General features: G+C 36.8%; 1 protein-coding gene across 2 annotated transcripts in view; it reads right to left on the reverse strand.

The window, feature by feature from the left end:
- Positions 1 to 20,083, reverse strand: part of adam19a (ADAM metallopeptidase domain 19a) — a 136,410-nt gene that overhangs the window by 110,941 nt on the left and 5,386 nt on the right. For both annotated transcript variants that reach the window (XR_006368795.1, XM_044097810.1), the window contains exon 2: positions 3,609 to 3,688. Coding sequence is in view for 1 of the 2 variants with exons in the window: in XM_044097810.1 (XP_043953745.1) it covers positions 3,609 to 3,688 (80 nt within the window). In the remaining variant the exon portion in view is untranslated. The remainder of the gene's footprint in view (positions 1 to 3,608; positions 3,689 to 20,083) is intronic.

The raw sequence follows: 20,083 nt of genomic DNA on the forward strand, positions 1-20,083 counted from the left end.
TTTATATACCTGATAGGTGCAGTTCAGCTCTGAAGGTTTTGGCGATAAAGAAAATGTTTAGACCTAGGTCAATATGTGGAACTGGAAAGTCAGTGATAACTGAACAGTGTTCTTGCGTGACATTTGTTTTACTTAGAGAAAGTGTGGGTGGTCTGTTTGGGATCATTGTGGCGCCTTTAGAGAAGCCCAAACAAAGAGAGGCACAGCTCCTCACTGCCAATCAGGCACACAGAGGTACCTGTTTTTAACACCATTTTCCCTATTGTTTTCAAGACCACTGGTACAGTACATCAGAATGCATTCTAACACCAATCCCACGTGATTCCTCTACCACCAACAATGACCGAGTTGTTCTACATATTTATGTTCCTCAGTAAGTATCAAAATGCACAAGAGGCAGTCAGATGCCTTCAGTGATCATTGTCTATTACATGGCCTCTCCGGCCAGACAGCAAATGATCAACAGTTGGATGAACTAACAATGGTCTCATGTGCTGCTGTGGTTGAGGTTCCAGCTTCAACCCATAGCGCCCCACATTCCTCTGACTCCCACATGTCAGACCAATGGTAATGAGACGTAAATTAAAACAGCAAAAAATGGCTGCAAAATTATGTCTGAAATTCTTTAGATGAAGGTAATATTTTTAGCGTTTTTAGTTCCTAACAGAGTTAGAATAAACAGAATAAAGTCACTTTCCTGCAATTGCGTTACTTTGAAACATTTTCAAAAAGGCATTTGGTTCAAATGTAATAACATATCAGCGATGTTTTTCTAAGATATTAAAGTGGTCCGACAAACACTAAAACCAGACTGCCTTATGTCAGAGTTGTCCTTTATGTGGCAGCCGAAAAAACAGCAAAAATCTCAGAGCTTTTCTTCTTCTTATTGAACACAGAACCTGAATAAGAATAACAACAGCTCTGACAGTGTCATTCTCCAATTTCTGGCCTTCTTCTCTGTTTTCCTCTCACTTCCTCCAACACATCCCAAATGTTCTGCTCTTTGCCAAGGAAGCTGTCACGCCAAGCAGGAGCATCTGTCCAACACGGCACTGGGCCATAATTCCATTCATGTTTGGATAAATTCACACAACTCTTTGTATACAAGACCCAGAGTGACAAACATGACAAATTGTCTGTTCTTCCGTCCCGGACATAAGCAGCTGTTTCTGTAAACAGATTTCATGAAATCCATTTATGCAGCTGGGCATACAAAGAAAAAGTGGGTGTGAGTATGCGTTGCCGCTAACACTAGGGGGCGATGATGCAGTAAGCTACAGAGAAGAACAAGACATCCACACTGCAGGGAGTAGACTGGTTGGAGTTAGAAGCCAAAGGTTCATCATAATGTTCAGGATGAATATTACTGGTTAAATGTAAAACATACCATCTACTGTAAGTCCAGGTAAACATTTTAATATTCTACTAACTTTTTCTATGTTCCTAATCCACAATAACCATATTGGATTGCCCTCAGGAACAATTTGATATTCTTAGAATGTGGAAAATCTGACATGCATAAATACAATGTGTCAATAAAAAAATTGTAGATTTGTTCCCTATCGCATCTCATAAACAAGATTAATTAAGCAATTTGAGTCTATTTTTTGCCTGTAATTTTGCTTCTGCTTTATATAGCATTAGAAATGTTTCTCATAGTAATGTAAATGCATCTTTTCAGCAAAAATGTACCTTCATAAATTAAAAAAATTAATATCAAAAGATATAAATTTTTTAGATACTTTTTTTCAAATCTGTTGGTAAGCAATTTGAATTTCTAGGTTTTGACCTTACAGTATCCAAAACTTTACATGCTAGTGTCACTGGTTCCTAGGCCACCCACAGCTGTCAGTGATGCTTATTCTCTGGTGGAACATTTGTTAGTTCTAAGTTCAAATGAGGGGGGATCTGAACTGCAACTGCTACCAGCCAGTATCCACACTGCATCACATAATGCAACTTATGTGATACTCAAAATCGTTTTCAAAATGTAGGAAGTCCCACCAGACCTAATTTAAAAATGTTGTATTTTCTTTTATTCACTCTCACTCTATGCACATCTCAGCTGTGCATACAGTCAGAAACACATAGATCTCTAAAACCAAGTCACATGTTATTATGAAGTGTGACATGAAGGAATCACAGAAATGTATTTTCATGACATGTTTCATGGTTTTACTTCAACCCCTTTTAACCTCTCACACCCAAAACATTTACATGTTAGTCAGCATGTTGGACATAGCAGTGTCCAGGACTCAACGTTACTGAGCAAATAATGTTAATATTTAAGTTAATATAATTCAAAACAGACAATCTTAGAAATAAAACAGAAATGTCCCCATTGTGAGTCAATTAAGGATATATCTATTCTACTCTAGTTATTAAATAAAAGATGTTTGTAACTTACATGAAAATGTTAGTTATTGTTATTGTTATTTCAACTGAAGGGCCAATAAGAGGATTGCCTTTTCTTTTGGATTTCTACTCATAACTAAACTGAAGCCTTTTCATCACTTTCAGTTCAGTTTCATCATATTTAACATTCTGAACATGCAGACAGTTTATAAATACATAAACAGAAAAACTATTTTATTTCTCTGGAAGAGGCCATTTTCGCATATTTTTTGTACTTTGATGTGCAAATCTGTTACTCATTTTGTGGTATGTGATAAACTGGAATGTTTAGTATAACAAATAAAGAAAAAATATAAAATAGTGTTTTTGAATGGAAATAGTTGTTTAAATAAATCAACTAATTGAAAAAGTCTTTGTTAGCGTAGCCCAGTTAGAGTCTATCAATTAATCAAAAAGATTTTTGAAATAAGAAACTTGTTCCAACAATTAAGTTTGGACTGGGAAAAAGATAAGAGCTCATAAGAATGTCTGCCAGCATTTCGATCAGTGTTTATACAGGAAGGTAGTTTGGTAACATAAAATTGTGACTCTAAGTGAATGCAGCTGCTTCATTGTGCACACTTTGCAAACTCCTTCCCACTTTATTTAAAAGCCACATTAGCTCATCTTTACACCTGCATCTATAATGTTCTGTGTATGTTTTTCGTGTATGCGTGTGTGTGTGTGTTCACCCACAGCTGCAAAGGGACCAGAGAAAAGCCTTTGGAGTAAAAGGCAATTAAAATGCAAAAACAAAAAACCTTCAGATCTCCAATCACACAGAGGTCATGCATCCCTTCAGGACATCAGAACAGAAGGACAGGAAAAAAGACGTCCTTCGTTCGTTTAGCTCCACAATGTGAGAAAACCTGGGTTGGAAAACAAGCAAGTTCTTCTGAAGTTCTTGAGCTGTGTGTAAATATTCAAGTTGCAAAATCCAAAAAAGACTAATATGGATGCATGAGTGAAAATGTGCTATTGATGCCTCAACATTGTTTCTTTGCTCCCACCCCTGCTGAGGCAGCAGAGAAAATGCAAAAACATCCATCTGCGAGATAGAATCTGCACGCCAGAGTCTGCGGACCGCAGACAAATTTGGACTCTTCCAGCAGTCAGCCATCTCTAACCAATTATGAGGAATTAAAATCTTGGTATAAGTCAAACTGATATGTTCTGGTAGCAAAGGTTATTGAGAAATCAGCAGAGATTTTGACCTGTGTCGTGTTCTGTACCGCCCTCCTGCTTCGACCTTGAGAAAGCCACTGTGCTGTCACCGTCCTTCCCGCAGGCAGCCCTGGGGAACACAAAGCAGCATAGAGATTAATGTGATGTTGGACTGCTTACATAGGCTGGGTAAACTTGCAGTAGAGTGAGGTGTCACAGTGTCATTGAGCTAGAGGCAAGTAAAAAAGACCGTTCACTTTGTCTTTTTCTAAGCAGGAGAGTTTTTAAACATGGACTAAACAGCAGCTGGTGGGAGAAGAAAGGCTTAGGAGAAGAGTAATATCGGAAAAAATCCTCAGGTAAAATCAGTGAATTTACAGAAGGAAAAGGTAATCCTTTTTTAATTAATGGTCAACTTTACCACACCATCAATGATTTAAAAAACACAATCAGTCTGAGTCTGATCAACACGTGTCTTTTCACCTCCACTTAAGGTTTTACCTTTTTTACAACAAAAACTCAAAGATGCGGCTCTGTGTCCTTCCCCCTCCCTCATGTGTTTGTTAAGGGTAGGGTGTGTGCGTGTGTGCGTGTGTGTGTGTGTGTGTGTGGTAGTAGATGGAGGGAGGGAGAAGGGCAAGCAACGAGAACCAAAGGCAGCAACCCAAACCCACCATCTAATGGTGGTTATGCCAGTAAACAGAGCTGGATAACAGGAGGGGAAGCACACTGAGCATTTCTTTTGAGAGAAAATGTCACAGATAATTGTTACCAACATGTACCCAACATTTAAAATCCACAGCCGGAGAATCTGTGGCGGAATTAGGCATCATGACAAGGTGAGAGGAAAATAAGTACAACTGAACATGTATTGCTGTTGCTATGCCAACATGTTTTCAATCTAGAAAGTTTTCCTATTTTTTATTTTGCTGCATTTTGGTTCAGGGTGAGTACATATAAAGGATTCAGAAAGCATATTTCCACTAAAATGCAGTGACAGGGCAAGGTGACACAGAAAGAGGTTGAGCTTTTCTAAATCTAAAAACTAAATAACAGAAACTAAGTTCTGTATTATATGAAAGTATTTAACTTTTCCCCCAACACAGTTGCAGGATTTGAAACAACCAGTTTTTTTTGTAAGACATCTTTAACGTAGCTGCTTCTGGTTGGATGAATCACAAAATGAAAGCAAAACTAGAACTACAAGGCCCCCTATAATGTCCCACCATTATGTAACTTTTCAGTAAATGCCAGTCTTCACAGGAATTTTTTGGCTAGCTTAATTTCTGCAATATTGTCAAACGATGTAAAAAACATTTGATCCCATGAGGAATCCAGCTATTGTTTCTTGTCAAAGTGAACTCTCTCTAGCAAAGCATCATCTAGTCTTTGTCAGCCTGACTCCAAGTTTTTATGATGAGTGTTTTTTTAGGGGTTTTTTTTTTATCTATTGGGACTTTTATTTTGTATTGAAAAAAGAAGTGGGTTTTTGGTTTCCCTGTTGAATGAAAAAAAAATTAATAATAAAAAAGTTTCGTCTAAAGTTGTCTGAAAACATATGAACAGTTTGTTCAGCAACAAATTGCCTGTTAGAAAATTTTAAGTATAGCGCTTTCTTTTGGCAGTAATGCAAAGGGGTATTTTGTAAAAATAAAAAAATAAAAAAAAGAATCTGGAATCCATTTGATGACGTCTACAGAAAATAGTATCACTAGAAAATAGTGATACTTGAACAGGATTATTCTACTCTGAAACATCACCTGAAAGTTTTAAAAACAGCATAGTGTTTCTTTATTTTCCTTAGGAATATTGTTAGAATCTCACGTCATTCTCAGGAAAACAATATTGTTTATTGTCTTGTCTTAAAGCATGCTGGCTGGTTCAGTTTGTTAACATGTTAGTACACTTCCAACTTGTAAATTAATAGGGAAAACTGGTAAATTAATAAATAATGAAAGTGTATTAAAAACCTGAAGTACACATCTTGTCAAACACCATGAAAAAGTTCAAAGGGTACAAATAATTTTTGAAATGCACTGTAGCATCTGTGTTTAATGTTCTGTACTATATATTCCATTACTATGTAGTTGTCATAGATTTCTCTTGAGGAGGGTCCTCCCCTCCAGTTTTCTTATAAAATCACAGCTGATGGTCCATTCAGCTAAATCTTCATAAAAGCTAATTAAGAACTGAAAATAAATGACTCACTTATTGGGAAACCTTTTTTCTGGAAGCACTCTTTTACATACATCCCACAGGATTGATCAGTCGATGAAACAGTGAGCAGGGATCTCTACAGGACGACTACATTAGCATAGATGACTCATGAGCGTTCTTTAAATTGAGAAAATACTACTCTATATGTTGAATTTAGAAGAGAGTGATTCATAGGCATCAGTGTAGGGCTCAGTATGCTTTCAATGACAGATAACCTCAGGACAGCATCAGTAAACTGTAGTACTAAAAAAGAGAACATATGTTAAAAAAAAGGCCTGTTCAGAGCTTTAATTTCAGCTTTAATGAACATTCAAAGGTTCATTTCTTTTCATGGCTGCCAAATAAGTTTAGTAAGCCACAACAAAGAAGGTGTAAGGACAAACTTATTTTAGTGAAGACAATGAAGAAAATCCGATTTTTAAATATGTTTATTAAAAAATCTGCAACTAAAGAGATAATATTAAAGCAATGTTAAGTTAACTTAACAGTGGTAGATACATTTCAGTCCTGACTTTGGTTACTATGAAGACATTAAAGTGACTTATTAATTGTGGTTTAATAAATGATAATGAATGTATTGCAACTTTCAATTGTAAAGCTGGGGCCACAGTGTTTGTCTAAAGAACTTTCCATTAGTTCCCATAAAATATTAACAAGGTTTGATGTAACTGCAGCGAAGCCTTTTAGCATCAATTTCATTTAATTACAATGTATTATAGTGTTTGCTTAAGATGAGACCCCTAACCAGAGGTCTCATCTTAAGCATCAGGGCAGGGCTCAGTATGCTTTCAGGACAGAGGTGACATTAAATACATCATATACAACATGATATTTTTTTAAGAGTGAGATTACAATCAAAATGTTATTAGAATTTCCCCACATGAATCATCCATCCATTTTCTTACACCTTTGACCCTGGTGGGGTGGGGAGGGGTGCCGGTGTCTATCTCCAGCAAGACGTTTTGGGTGAGTCAATTAAATGAATCAGTATAAGATATATATATATTAAAAAGGTTATGTTCAAAACAAAACACAGAACATAGTCAATTGGTGCCACAGCAAAAATTAAACTGATTAATATGTGAATTAGGATATGCTATTTTCTTTTGATCTAGGCACTTATTTTCTAATTTGAATTATTTTTCTATTCTCTAATTAACCTACCGTCCCAGATATTTTGAAAAGAGTGGATAATGGAGGGAAGAAAAAAAAAGAAGAATGTGAGGAGAGGAAGGCTGTGAGACTGGAATGACACTGAAATTGAACGTCGCGAGACAAGTGGACGCCCTTCATGACAGCACCCTGTCGCTAGAGGAAAACGAACACTAAGAAAGAAAAGAAAGAGGGGAAAAAAACAAAGACGAATAATCTACAATTACACCCTGCGAATCCCCACTTATCATTCTGGATCAACTTGAACGCTACCTGAACAAGCGTTTCTACAGCTTTTGCACCTTGAGTCCTCCACAGAAACAAGCTCAACGGGACTGGTCCACCTAGACAGACGAGGCAGCAACTACAACTACTGAGGTCAGTGCACTCAAGTCCATAAACAACAAACTATCCATCCTTAAGTACGTTTTTTTGAGTAACAATTATCCTCTCCTCACAGGCAACCAACCTCACTTCTCAATGAGAAGCAGCTGTGCAGAGCCCAGAACAAAAGGCTACATGCTAATTACTAAAATACTCAATAAATATAATTAAAACTTCTTGTGTGCAAATCATTATTGTTGTCCAAATTGTACTTTAAGTGCAACGCTAAATAAAGTGCTTGTACAATTTGGACAACATTATTGTTGTCCAAATTGTACTTTAAGTGCAACGCTAAATAAAGTGCTTGTTTAAAGTACTTTTAAAAATACTTTTTAAAAGTACTTTAAATACTTTTAAAAAGTATTTAAAGTACTTTTTAAAGTACTTTAAATACTTTAAAAAGTATTTAAAGTATTTTTAAATACTTTAAAAGTATTTAAAAATACTTTTAAAGTATTTTTAAATACTTTAAAAGTATTTAAAAATACTTTTAAAGTGCTATACAATGACATATATAAAAATAGTCCCAGTCATGAAGCTCTCTTCATTACAACGACACTCGGACATTAAAGAACTTAAAGCTAGCCTTGAATTTACCCAGACACAGCTCGAAACGGCCCAAAGTGAAAATAAAGAACTAAAATACACCGTCAACGCTCTTACCCCCCAAGTTGAAATCGTATCAAACAAAAATAAAATAATGACAGAAACCAAACTGAATCTGCAGAGCTGTAGCATCTGCGACAATTTAACATTCAGTGGAGTACCAGAAAAATCCCAAGATAACCCAGAACAATCAAAGACTTCATGTAATCTGCACTCAAACTGTCTGGCTGTCGGGTCCACCACATCGGCGCTAAAAACTCTTACAAACCAAGATCCATTGTGGCAAAATTGGAACATTTTAAGCAAAAGGAATTAATTAAAAGTCACGGAGGGGAATTAAAAGGATCTTCTTACGGGATGAATGACCAATATCAAAAAGAAAACCAGGAAAGACGAAAGAAACTTCTCCCACTTCTCAAACAGTTTTGTGAAAAAGGGAAAAGACCTTCACTAACTGTGGATAAACTATATGTTATTCTTCTTGAGACATAAAGAGTACAGAACACACTCTCAAGACGACCTATTTGAATTTTGATATTAAAATAATGCCACCCAGGTAAATGTAACTTTTGCTCCCTATACATATTGTCACATTCCTGAAATCCTGTCATATAGGCAAAAGATAAAAATAAAAATTGCCACTTCTGTTTCCAAAAGAGGCCGAAAATCACTTTTAGCAAAAAATGACTTAGGCCATTATTTTAGGAAAGTGACAATATGTAACTGTATGCGGACATTTTGTATGTTTATTTTGTGAAAATTCATCCCATCTAACAGTTCAACTTCAACAACAATGTAACTATTATTACAGGTGGCAGCAGAACTTTTCATATTTATTCATTCTTCACAGTCACCAAAATCCTCACAATGTCCTCTGTATGAAATGCTGTCAGTACAGTAGCAGTGCAGCCTGAACACACAATGTACCCAGAATTCAGACTGCGTTTTTATTAGCATGGAGGATGCTGTAAATTGTGTTAACTTTACTTAATTCAGGGTACTTTAAAGGTTTTTATTGAAACATTTTTCTCCATTGATGTTGGAAGTAGATGCATAAAGTGTTATTATTGTGACTGCTCTCAAAGCAGCGCTCTGCCATGTGTAGTCCTGGCAGTCAAATAAACCTGACATTCTTTAAAGCAGTTAAGAAGACGAGCTAGACATTTACTGTTCCTTCTCTGTCCTCCAACTGAAAACTACAAGTCGTCATCGGCTTCTATAAATCCTACTGTCAGTTAATACATTAGAATGTGCTCCAATGAGGCACAATCTAATGTATTGTCAGATTAAAAGCAAGCTTTGAAAATATTAAATGAAATGAAAATAACCTTTAATCAGGAATTAAACACACTTTTCATTAGGCCCACATTTCTGTATTAAAAAAAAATTAATTTGTCTGATTTAATTTTCTAATCCTACTAATTTTTAGCAGCTATAAGCAGGAAAGCCCCATAATTATCAGAAATAAAGACTTAGAAACATTCTGCATTATATGTGACTAGTTTCACTTAGCAAATTAAGTTACTGAAATAAATTGTTTTTATCTAAATGAATTACTAATTTAAGAATTAAATTAATAGTTGGTGTTTTCTTGTGCTTATAACAAAAAACTGAAAAAAATAAAGCTTTACGTCGACTACTTTAGCAGTGTTCAACTAGGAGCAGGGTTGAGATAGCTCTGCTATCATTACCTACGCTACAGTAGGTAGTGTAGGTAATGTAGGCTTGAGTTCTTTGTTTTTACATAATTCTCCATAAATAAATTAGCCACGTACAAAATGTGTGTTTATGCATTTTTAGATGGGACAATCCATTACAAATAATCAATGTGCCAACAAAAAAATAAATAGAGTTTTTCAGTGAATTAAAATCATATTTGATCCATTCTGATGTCTGATCACTTAAGGTCTCAGCTCTCTTTACAGTTTACCCTTCAGGCAGCATCTAATGGGGCTAAGAGCCTCCCAAGTGTGAGGATTTCGTTTTCTTTGTATTAATTAGTTCCTGTGTTGTCATGTCTTCCCCTTGATTGCTCCCAGCTGTCTCTTGTTTCACCTGATTACCTTCCCTGTGTATTTGCACTCACCTGTGTCTCTTGTTTCCTGTTGGGTCCTTGTCTTAGATGTCATTATCACATGTCATGTTCTATGTCTTGTTTCCAGTGCTACCAGTGTCTGGGTTCCTAGTCTCATTGCTCACCTGTGCTGCCTGGACTTCTGTACAGCTTGTTTATTATCATTAAAACCATAATTTTTGCATGTCAACCATGGGTCCAGCCACATCAATCCTCACCTATAACTCCAATTCATGACAATAGGACCTGACCGTGATACGTGAGGTTCACGGCATATAACAGGAAATAGAAATTTCTACAGAATGAACCCAGAGGAACTCACAACTCTTCATTTTATTGTAAGAGTTCATAGAGACAGTGACTCTACCCTGCTCTGCCCAGGGACAACTTGAGGTAGCCATACAATGTATTATCACTCTGAGGGACTGATCTTCTCATCCCGACCAGTACCGCAGAGCCTCTGATAAGTAGGAGTTGATGGAGCAGGCGAAGTGGCATTGTCAGGCAGCTTTTGCTTTGATAATCAGCAAACCACCACCACCAATGCTGGACATTCCTGTCTTCCGCTCTCCATCCTCCTCCACAGCTCCCCTCCATCTCGAGGATCAGCCACAGCTCCAGCCCCAGTAAGCTATCCCTTGTTTCCCCTGATTACATTTTCTGTGTATTTACACCCACCTGTGTCTCTTGTTCCCTGTCAAGCCCTTATCTAGATGTCTTTGTTCCAGTCTTGTTTCCAGTGCTACCAGTGTCTGATTGCTCACATGTGCTGCCTGAACTTCTGTACACCTTGTTTATTATCATTAAAACCATAATTTTTGCACCTCTACCCACATCAGTCCTCACCTACAGCTCCAATTCATGACACCAAGTACATCCATCAAAGTGCTTTAAAAATAGTGGGCAGCATGGAGGCCATCACAGGCTTCCTCCATGTTCTGGTCAGATGTGCAACTAAAAAGCATCAATGACCCTACCCCCATTTAATAGAATAAATCATTAAGTCTTCTGTTGTTCTAGCATGCTTTGTGCAATGTGGACCTTCACAACAGCTTCAGCCTGATAGAAATACATGAAACATTTGGTTACTATGAAAGGATAATAAGGGTGGATTGCTCTAAATTGACTTTTTAAATTCTAACACTGATCGCTTTACTTCTCCAGATTGGGAAAGATCACCTGTTTTCAGCCACACAGGCAAAGGTCACCATTAATCATTGATAGCACTGAAAGAAATACAGGAAATGTCAGCAGCAGTTGGCCTACAATGGCTGCAGGCACAAAAGGGAAACATGTCTGTGACATTTGGAGATTTCTGAGAAGGAAAAGGGAAAAACAATAAATTGAGTGGAGTAGGGGGAAGGAGGGGTGAATACATATGTCTTGAGTGGCTCATGATGCTAACCTTTCTAACATGCTAAGCTTTTGGAACTGGCAATTTGTTTGTGATTTGATGCTTTTTTTATTTATCATAGCATTTTATACAGAGAGCAAAAAGTTAACTCCTTAAGATAAAAAGTCTCATAAAAATTTAGCAATACAAATTGCTAATCAGAAACAGCAGAATTCTGATGCAATATCAGAAAAATAACTTTTTCCATCGGTGGAAAGGAAAGATGGAACACTATATGATCAACCATCAAAAGACCATGAATTCAGTCAATCAACTTGAAGGAAATCCTAGCAAATAATCTTTGAAATATTTAAATAAATGCCCGATAATGTTTGTGAGCTTGTAAAAGACTCATTTGAGCAACACTGCTATCACATGAACATTGACAATGAGCTCAACTCTACAGGATATGCATTTCAAATGAGGTTTATTAACTGAAGCTTATTACTCTACAATGATTTACTTTGTAATTTAGAGACAAAATCTGGTGAGAAGCGACAGTTGATGCTTCAAAAACCAAAAAGGAAAATCTTTCAAATTAGATCATAGCACAACACAAAATCTTTGTTATACATTTTTTAAGAAGCTGTCAAAGTACGTATGGAGTTGGATATAATGTCCAGCCCTTGGACAATAATGTCATTACTTCATCCAATGGGGATGTTGTTTTAGACTCATCCACAGGAAAAACTCAAAAGGTTCTCAAGCACTGACTGGAGGGTTTTTCAGTTCACTGAAATTGCTGGTATGAACCACTTTGATATGAAACACTTTCATCTATGTGTTATGTGTACAGCATTAAAACATGTATGGGTTGCAAAGTAAATAGATGATTTTGTGCATCTGTGAGTGCACTTCAGCTCCAACAATGATCGACTCTCCGCCCACAAAGCTTCCATCTTAACGTAAAGCCAGAGTAACAATGCCCACTCACTCCACTCAAGCTTACATGAAATTATTTTAGTGATTTTTCAGTGAGCTCTCAGAAATGTTAAAAAACCAGAAGAAGTGAAACTCTGTATACAAAGTGTATACAAATGGTGTTAGTTTATACCTACGGTAGTTTATACCTACGCTGCACAGTCTCACGTTTGAATTTCTGTGTATGTTTTAAATCTTCTGATTTCATCTCTTTTTGTGGATGAGCGCCTAAGGGGAGGGCCTACAATGTGGCCAAGAAAACATCTGCTTTCAATATTCACTTATAGCCAAAACCAACAAATGACACAGATCTGGAGAATGACAGTATGGCCTTCTTTCTGAATAAAACATTCAGACTGGCTAATAACTTCAGCATACAGCATTAGAGGCTGGATGGGATGAGGTTCTCCATCAGGCCGCTCCCCTGAAATGATCTACTGCGACTCACTGTGGCTTTGGGGTGTAATAAACACCAGGCAGACGTGATGTCCAACATCCGAGTTAACAAATCACTTCTGCTCTGTGCCGCAATTTACCTGGTTAGAACAGCTGCATTGAGGCAATTAGAACAGCACAAACTCACGGTGTAAACCAAAACTGAAGATAAACAACAATGGGATTTGGGAACCACGTGAGCAAGAGCCAAATATCAAAACCTGTCTTATTCATAAAAATCAGCCACAGAGCATGATTTTTATGCACTGTGCTGTCCTCTGAGGACCCATAGGATTGTTCATAGGAACGGGGTCCTATGACCTCCTCTCCCCCAGCCCAGATGTTTCATGCAGACACTTTAAATTTTTTAGACAACATATTTACGTTGTATTTTATTAGTCATGTAATTTGCTTTCATTTTAATTTTGCAATCCATAGAACCACAATCATCCTTTGTGTTTACTGAAAAGCATCCATTGATTGCATTCACTCAATAAACTTGACTAAATACATGAAGCCTTTTCAAAAATTGGTGACCCGTATTCCACTATTGTTTCTTCTAATAGATTAAAAAATGACTACACCAAGAAAAAAAAAAAGTAAAAATCTAACAGGTCTGATGTCAGCGGTACAGATGGTTATGGATTTTGCAAAGAGGATGGAAATGAAGGTGATCAACACATATTTTAAGAAGACGCAGGAACATAGAGTCACACACAGGTGGACAATAGCCTTTGCAGAAAATGCCACATGAAAGAGGTTAAGGATCACAAAGTAGTACAGGGAGAGTCATGTAAATTAGCATAGAGGGGTAGTGTGTAGGGTGAAAGAGAAATAGAGTACAGGCAGGCCTGAGGATTAGAAAGTTAGAATTAGAGAAGAAAGGTTACAGAAAATTTTGGTCGGAGCTGAGGAAGGGTAGTGGATCTCTACAAGAGGACTGAGAAAGGATGGCTAAAGTGGTGAGACAAACTGGGAAGAAAGTGAGTGAAGGAAGTTCATATCAGAGGAAAGAAGACAAGGAAAGCTGGAGTGGAATGATGGGGTGCTGGAACGTATTCAAAGAACGAAGGTAGCAAGGAGAGCAAGAGCACAGCCTTCTGCTCCTCAGAAGGAGAAGGCTTCTGAAGAGCAATGAGAGAGGTCAGACAATAAGTAAGGTGAAAATGATCTATCCCTCTCTAAAAGCTAGAGAGGTACTGGCTGCAGGTCAGACTGATAAAAGCTAAAGTGTTAGAAAAAGGAAGGAGAATTTGGGGCACCTGGTGAATGAGAAAAATTGAGAGAGGAGGACATAGGGGATGGAAAATGGAAGAAGAGGAAGGAAGAAAAATTTGCAAGGATGGAGCTAGATGCTGCTCTGAAGAGCATTAAGTGTGGAAAGGCATTTGGTCCAAATGACACAACTGTATAGTTATGGAGATGCCTTGTAGAGAGCACAGCTGTGTTTTTGGACCAGCTAGTTTGACAGAGTTCTGGAGAGTAAGACGAAGTTGAGTGATTGGGGGAGGAGCATGCTGGTATGATTTTCAAGACCAGAGGGATGTACAGAGTTGTAGTAATTACAGAGGGATAAAGTAGATGAGCCACATAATGAAGTGCAAGGAGTTGTTAAAGTGAGACTCAGCAGCAGTTTGGTTTCATGCCCAGAAATTACACAACAGATTAAACTTTTGCTCTCAGAGTTCTAATAGAGTGGTACAGAAAAGACCAAACCCAGAAAAGCACAGGATAGAGAAACTGTGGTACCACATGAGGGAGTCTAGGATGCCATTGGTGAGGTGTGCAGTAAGAGTCATTGGGGGTTTCAAGTAAGGATGGTGTTCTATCAGTAATAAATTCAGAGCCCCTTCTTATTTGCAATAGTAATTGTTAAGCCGTCAGAGAAGGTCAGACAGGAGACTCCATGGACCAGATGTTTGCAGATGACATTTTAGTCTGTAGTGATAATAGGGAGCACGTGAAGGAGAACGTAGAAAGCTGCAAATGTGAAGTTGAAAGAAGTAGAAGAAGTGAAAGTGTGACGCTAGTTAAGGCTTGCCACCTGTCTATGGCCAAATATGGTAATAGAATAGGCAGCCAGAAGTATGTTTGGCTGAAGAGCCGTGTGTGTGAATAAAACACCATCAGACAGAAAGTACGTTTAAGTTATTGTATTCAAAATTATATGAACCGGTTTTCCATTGCATATATTTAAGAAGACACTCAATAATAATAATAATAATAATAATAATAATAATAATAATAATAATAATAATAATAATAATAATAATAATAATAATAATAATAATTTCCTATGAGTATAAGCAATAAACACAACAGGAAAAACAAAAACAACCAAAAATAAAATAGACCCTGATGACATCCAAGAGGTTTTTTTTCTTATTCTAGTCCATTATTTTGTATGTAGGATGATTAATGATCCAGCAATCAAAAAACTGAATGTTTTTAGTCCAATGATCCAAGGCAGTAGGTCCAGAAAAAGCAAATAGTTTGGTTCAATAAAGTCCTACCGCAAAGCTGCGGTGATCCAATAGCTCGCCATCCTGAGTGGAAATAGAGGGTGGAAAAAAACCCTGACCTAAACAAGGTTATAGGTAAAAGAAATTAACATTCAGCTATTTTGGTTAAACTGTTATCAAAATAGCTAAACATTCATCAAAAAAATGATATATTCCATAAATCATTTCTCAGGAATCTTTCAAATGAATTTCAAGTTAAAGATGAGATATAACTTTCAAGTTTAATTGACAGTAAAGTCAATAAATGCATAAGTATTGTTTCAATAAACAACAATTAATTGTTTTGTTTTGTTGCACAATTTCAAATAAATGAACCAATTCCAGAGTTCTATAGGCCGTTTGCTCGATCAATGAAAAACTAAAAATTGGATCTGCATTAAATCTGTATCATTAATGTCTTAAGCAAAGTGATTTAACATTAGAAGTAATTCAGGAGTTTCAAACATGATGATCACAATGTTTCGGTCTTGTTATGACCACCTCCTGCTACCTGAGAAGCTTGCAGCAGGGCTCCTCTAAAAGGCTGTGCTACTTGAAGTGTTACAGCTTTAGGAGCTGGAGTTAAAGCGTCAAAAGACTGACTGACTTTGCAAATTATGGCCTTGCATTAGAAGAGTGGAGAGTTCGGGGTGGGGAAAGTTTCCAGTTTAGTCATTAAAGCACCATCACCTGTCCTTCTCCACACTTCATATATTGTGTTATTTCGCTCATGCTGTTCCTTGCTCTGTGATCCTTAGGGGACCTCTGCCAGCCAACAGATAAAGCTGGAGGATTTGCGCTCACTCCCAGCAGTCACCCAAGCAGCTATCAGGGAGGGTTGCAGAGAAGAAAAATACAATAAAAGGCATCTATATCTGTCAAGTGACCCCATGGCTGAAATATAAAGTGTGGAATATAGTAGAAAAAGTGTGGGTAAGGGACGGAAGAATAATTCTGTACAAATTCTGGCAAATTTGTTACCTTGCAGAAAAATGAGCGGCATGGAGTGGGCTCAGGAGGAAGAGATGAAGTAGATTCTAATAACTTAGGAAGCCAATCAGATATTTTACCCAATTTAAAACTGCCTTTGCTTGCACTGTAAATGTTTCTGAAAACAGATGGTTTTTGATATCTCTGCACTGACAGTGTGACTCCTGCTCCATATCATGCAGACCCAGCTGTACTTGGCACCCTTTCTGTGCTGCAGTCAGTCTGAGTAGAAGGTATGTTTTAGCACAATTAGGGGGACATGGAGTTGAAAAGACAAAAATAGGAACAAAAACAGATTTTGGCTCCAAACAATCACAAAAACAATGTCATCTTAATACAAATTATTTTCTAGCTAGTTTTTTAAAAGAACATTAGCAAGTATGCTTTTATTTTGCAATGTTTTCTGAATGATGCTCTTCTTTTCCTAAGCTGAGCCCACATACTTCATGCAGTCATATTCTGATTGGTCTGTTAGGGTCAAAACTTTGAAGAATGTTTATTTCCTCCAGCATGTGTTGCTGTTGGTATTAGAACCTTCTGCGGGTCCATTCTGGGCAGTCAGAAGACACAGAACAAACACACTGTTGTGTTTGAAGGTTTATAGGTTCATCACAGACAGAAGTACAACTTATTCTTTTATGTTTTTTTAGGAACATTTTTACAAATCTGCAAGTCAGAGCTTCTATTATTAATAATGCCTGGTGCATCTAAGCACAGCTCATGATCAGATTAACTTTGTGCCCCTATGAATGATACATTTGGATTATTTAATCAGAATACATTGTAATCTGATCAAAGAATTTTGCACGTGTTAACATCGCTACTGGAAGTTGATAATGAAACTTTTTTTTCTTATGACATTTGGTGTTTTTGGTCCCTTAAAATAAAAGCAGACATGCAATAGTGGGATTTTTGTGAATTTTTTAAGGTTAAACTACTGCAAATATAAATAAGCAAATAAACTACCTTCATGGCTTTTTACACATTTTACCAGTTATGCCAACAAATTGTGTCCTTTATATTGATAAACATGCACTAGTTCTACTGGCAGATTATTTCACTTATAACAAAACATTTTTTCCATGCTATAAGTGAAATAATCTGCCAAATAGAGCAAGTACAGTTTGTCAGTATTAAGGAAAAAACAAACTGACTCAAAACAAGCCTCTATATTTTGTTGAAAAGTTACTGATACGTTAGTTTTGTCTTATTTCAAGCGTATAAAGATATTTGCACAAGAAATTAAGCTAAAACTACTTGGTGTCATGATTTGGTGAGAGGTGGTGGTGAGGCACCACCTCTCAGAAATAAATTCACCGAAAAACATAGAACCTGACACTAGGTAATTTTTTGTGTTTTTGCAGTGTAATGGAATACTTACTTAAGCTTCCATCGCTCAATTCCAGTTCATGTCAAAATATAAAAAGCAAACCACACAGTGCATCACTCACACTCTCAACATGTGTAAGCAGGGTACTGCTTGGAGATGTTTTACTGTGCTATTGAGTTATGGCCATTCCCTAAAGTACCTTTCTTTCTTACAAGCAGGATGATTTCTTAACTATTCCAAGGAGAACTGCACTCACATCCACTTCAGAGGATATCTTATTTAAAAAAGCACTCCATCTCTAACTTACTCTCATAAAAGATTCATGATAAAGAATGTTATTCATTTTGTGTGTGGAGTAAAGAAAATTACAAATATACCAAGAGTTAGAGACAGTTTTAGCAAAATGAGGTATCATACTTTTAAAAGAGTAGGAGGACTTTATAACTGAAAAGATAGAAAAGAAAAAAAAGCCAGTGGATGAAAAATGATAGAACAATGTTTTCAAAGATTGCTAGAAGTAATGAGTGTCTTGTTCAAGTTTAAAAATCCTGGCAGTCCAGAGGTTCAAAATCCTTCAACTGTTTAAAAACATTTTTGTAAAAATGAAGTATACAACATACATACAACAACATAATTTTATGAAAGCCATCCAGACATTATAGCTGCAATACGCATTGGCAATGTGGTCCTCACAGAGTGGGGTGAATCTGGGCAGGAATATGCTAATGTGGACGATCCATGACGCAAGGGAACTGTGGACGACGCTCTGATGATGTCATCTGGAGTGCGTACCCTCGGGGAGTCATTTTCTCCAAAATCTCTTGGTATATTTGTTTGTTACAGAATGAACTGACACTGAAATAGCTTCTTAGAAACGATAAAATGGGTTTGATTGCTTCAATCACATTAAAGGTTTTCCATTTGCTATTAATAAAGGTATTTATTACATTATCTTTCCAAAACATGAAACAGAATTAGTATAAATGTGTCTTATCTTCTTGAGAGCTACCTGCATCATTCCAAATCAGAAACAAACTTCTTCATTTCAGGAAAATTATTTTTAGACCTAAATATCCTGAGGGGTAGGGATGATTTCAACCTTAACTATATATATACTTAATCTGAATGACTTTTATCTCCCATTTCCACAAATCCCCTCAGATTTTGCCACTTCACTTCTCTCTTCTATCTCGCCTCTCTATATCCATGGATTTCTAAGTTGGCGCCACAGTAAATGAACAGCTAGGTGAGGGAGATTTCCTCTTATTTTGTTCCTTTCTAGGACTCTTCCCAGCATTGAAACAGTGAAATATGTCAGTCTGCAACTGGTTCAAATGTAAATGATAATAAAAGAAAATCTTTTTTCTTTTTTCCCCTCCAGGGGGTCTTTTGTGGGCTCTAGTGTTCCTTATATGACAGTAGGGTGACAGAGAGGGGGGGGAAGGACATGCGGCAAATGTCAGTCAGGTCCGGGAATCGAACCCGCGACAGCCGCATCGAGGACTCAAGGCCTCCGAATGTGGGTTGCGCTATCCCCTACACCACCACAGCACGCCCTATGATAAAAGAAAATCTGTTTGTCTCTAGATCTCAACAGGTTTCTAACACTTGGGTCAAAGGTCATTAGTTTATGTTCTCCAGCTTCTTAAAGAAAACTTAAGAAACTGTAGCGTTTCAAATTACTTAAGGGGCAAGAGTAATGCTTTTAAATAATATGCTTAATAATAATAATATAATAACCTTCAGCGTGTATGTTTATTTGTGATTTTTGGAGTTAGCAAAGTATAACAGGAAGCAGACATTAAATCTGTTTGTGTATGGGTATAACCTTGATTTTAGCTGGTATAGATCTGTTTTTCTTCAAAACACACTGTGAAAGTGTTTGGGAGCAAAATAAATCTGCATCGTTTGTATGAGTGTATGTGTGAATGGAACTGACAGCTTTAACAAGTATTTCAAAACTAATATGTCACATATTACATAGTCTGTTACACCAGTAGATTATTAATACTTGGATTATAAAAGAAATTGTTGATTCTTTCCATTATCAAAATAATATATAAAACTTATACTTATAGTTTTCAAACTTCTGCACTTAGAAGTATGTTGTGTTTGACTGCACTTATGACTGCACTTGGCCATGCAAAGTGCAGTCATATGTCTTACAAGTGAATCTCAAACAGTAAAGCAATAACTGGCATTGAGTTAAGTTTAATTTAATTAATGCAGTGATCAGGACTGCAGTCCTGGAATGAACGTCTTCTATCCTCAGTTATAATCTACGTGCCAGCAGGTGCTTGCTAATCAATCAAATTAATGCAGCATGGGCAGAAATATAACACTAGGGACCTTTTAAAATGTATTTTACACCTATTATTACTCTTTTAGCATGACACATTTTTTAATTTAATATTGTTCTTATTTACAGTTGTATGTATTCTCCTTTAGACATGTTTTTCTGTCATTTGTTTGCGAGAACTGACTAGTTGTATTGTTATCTTTGGAAAACAAAAGTCATATTC

Source organism: Gambusia affinis, linkage group LG18 (assembly GCF_019740435.1).
Source record: "Gambusia affinis linkage group LG18, SWU_Gaff_1.0, whole genome shotgun sequence".
In the NCBI taxonomy this organism is placed as follows: Eukaryota; Metazoa; Chordata; class Actinopteri; order Cyprinodontiformes; family Poeciliidae; genus Gambusia; species Gambusia affinis.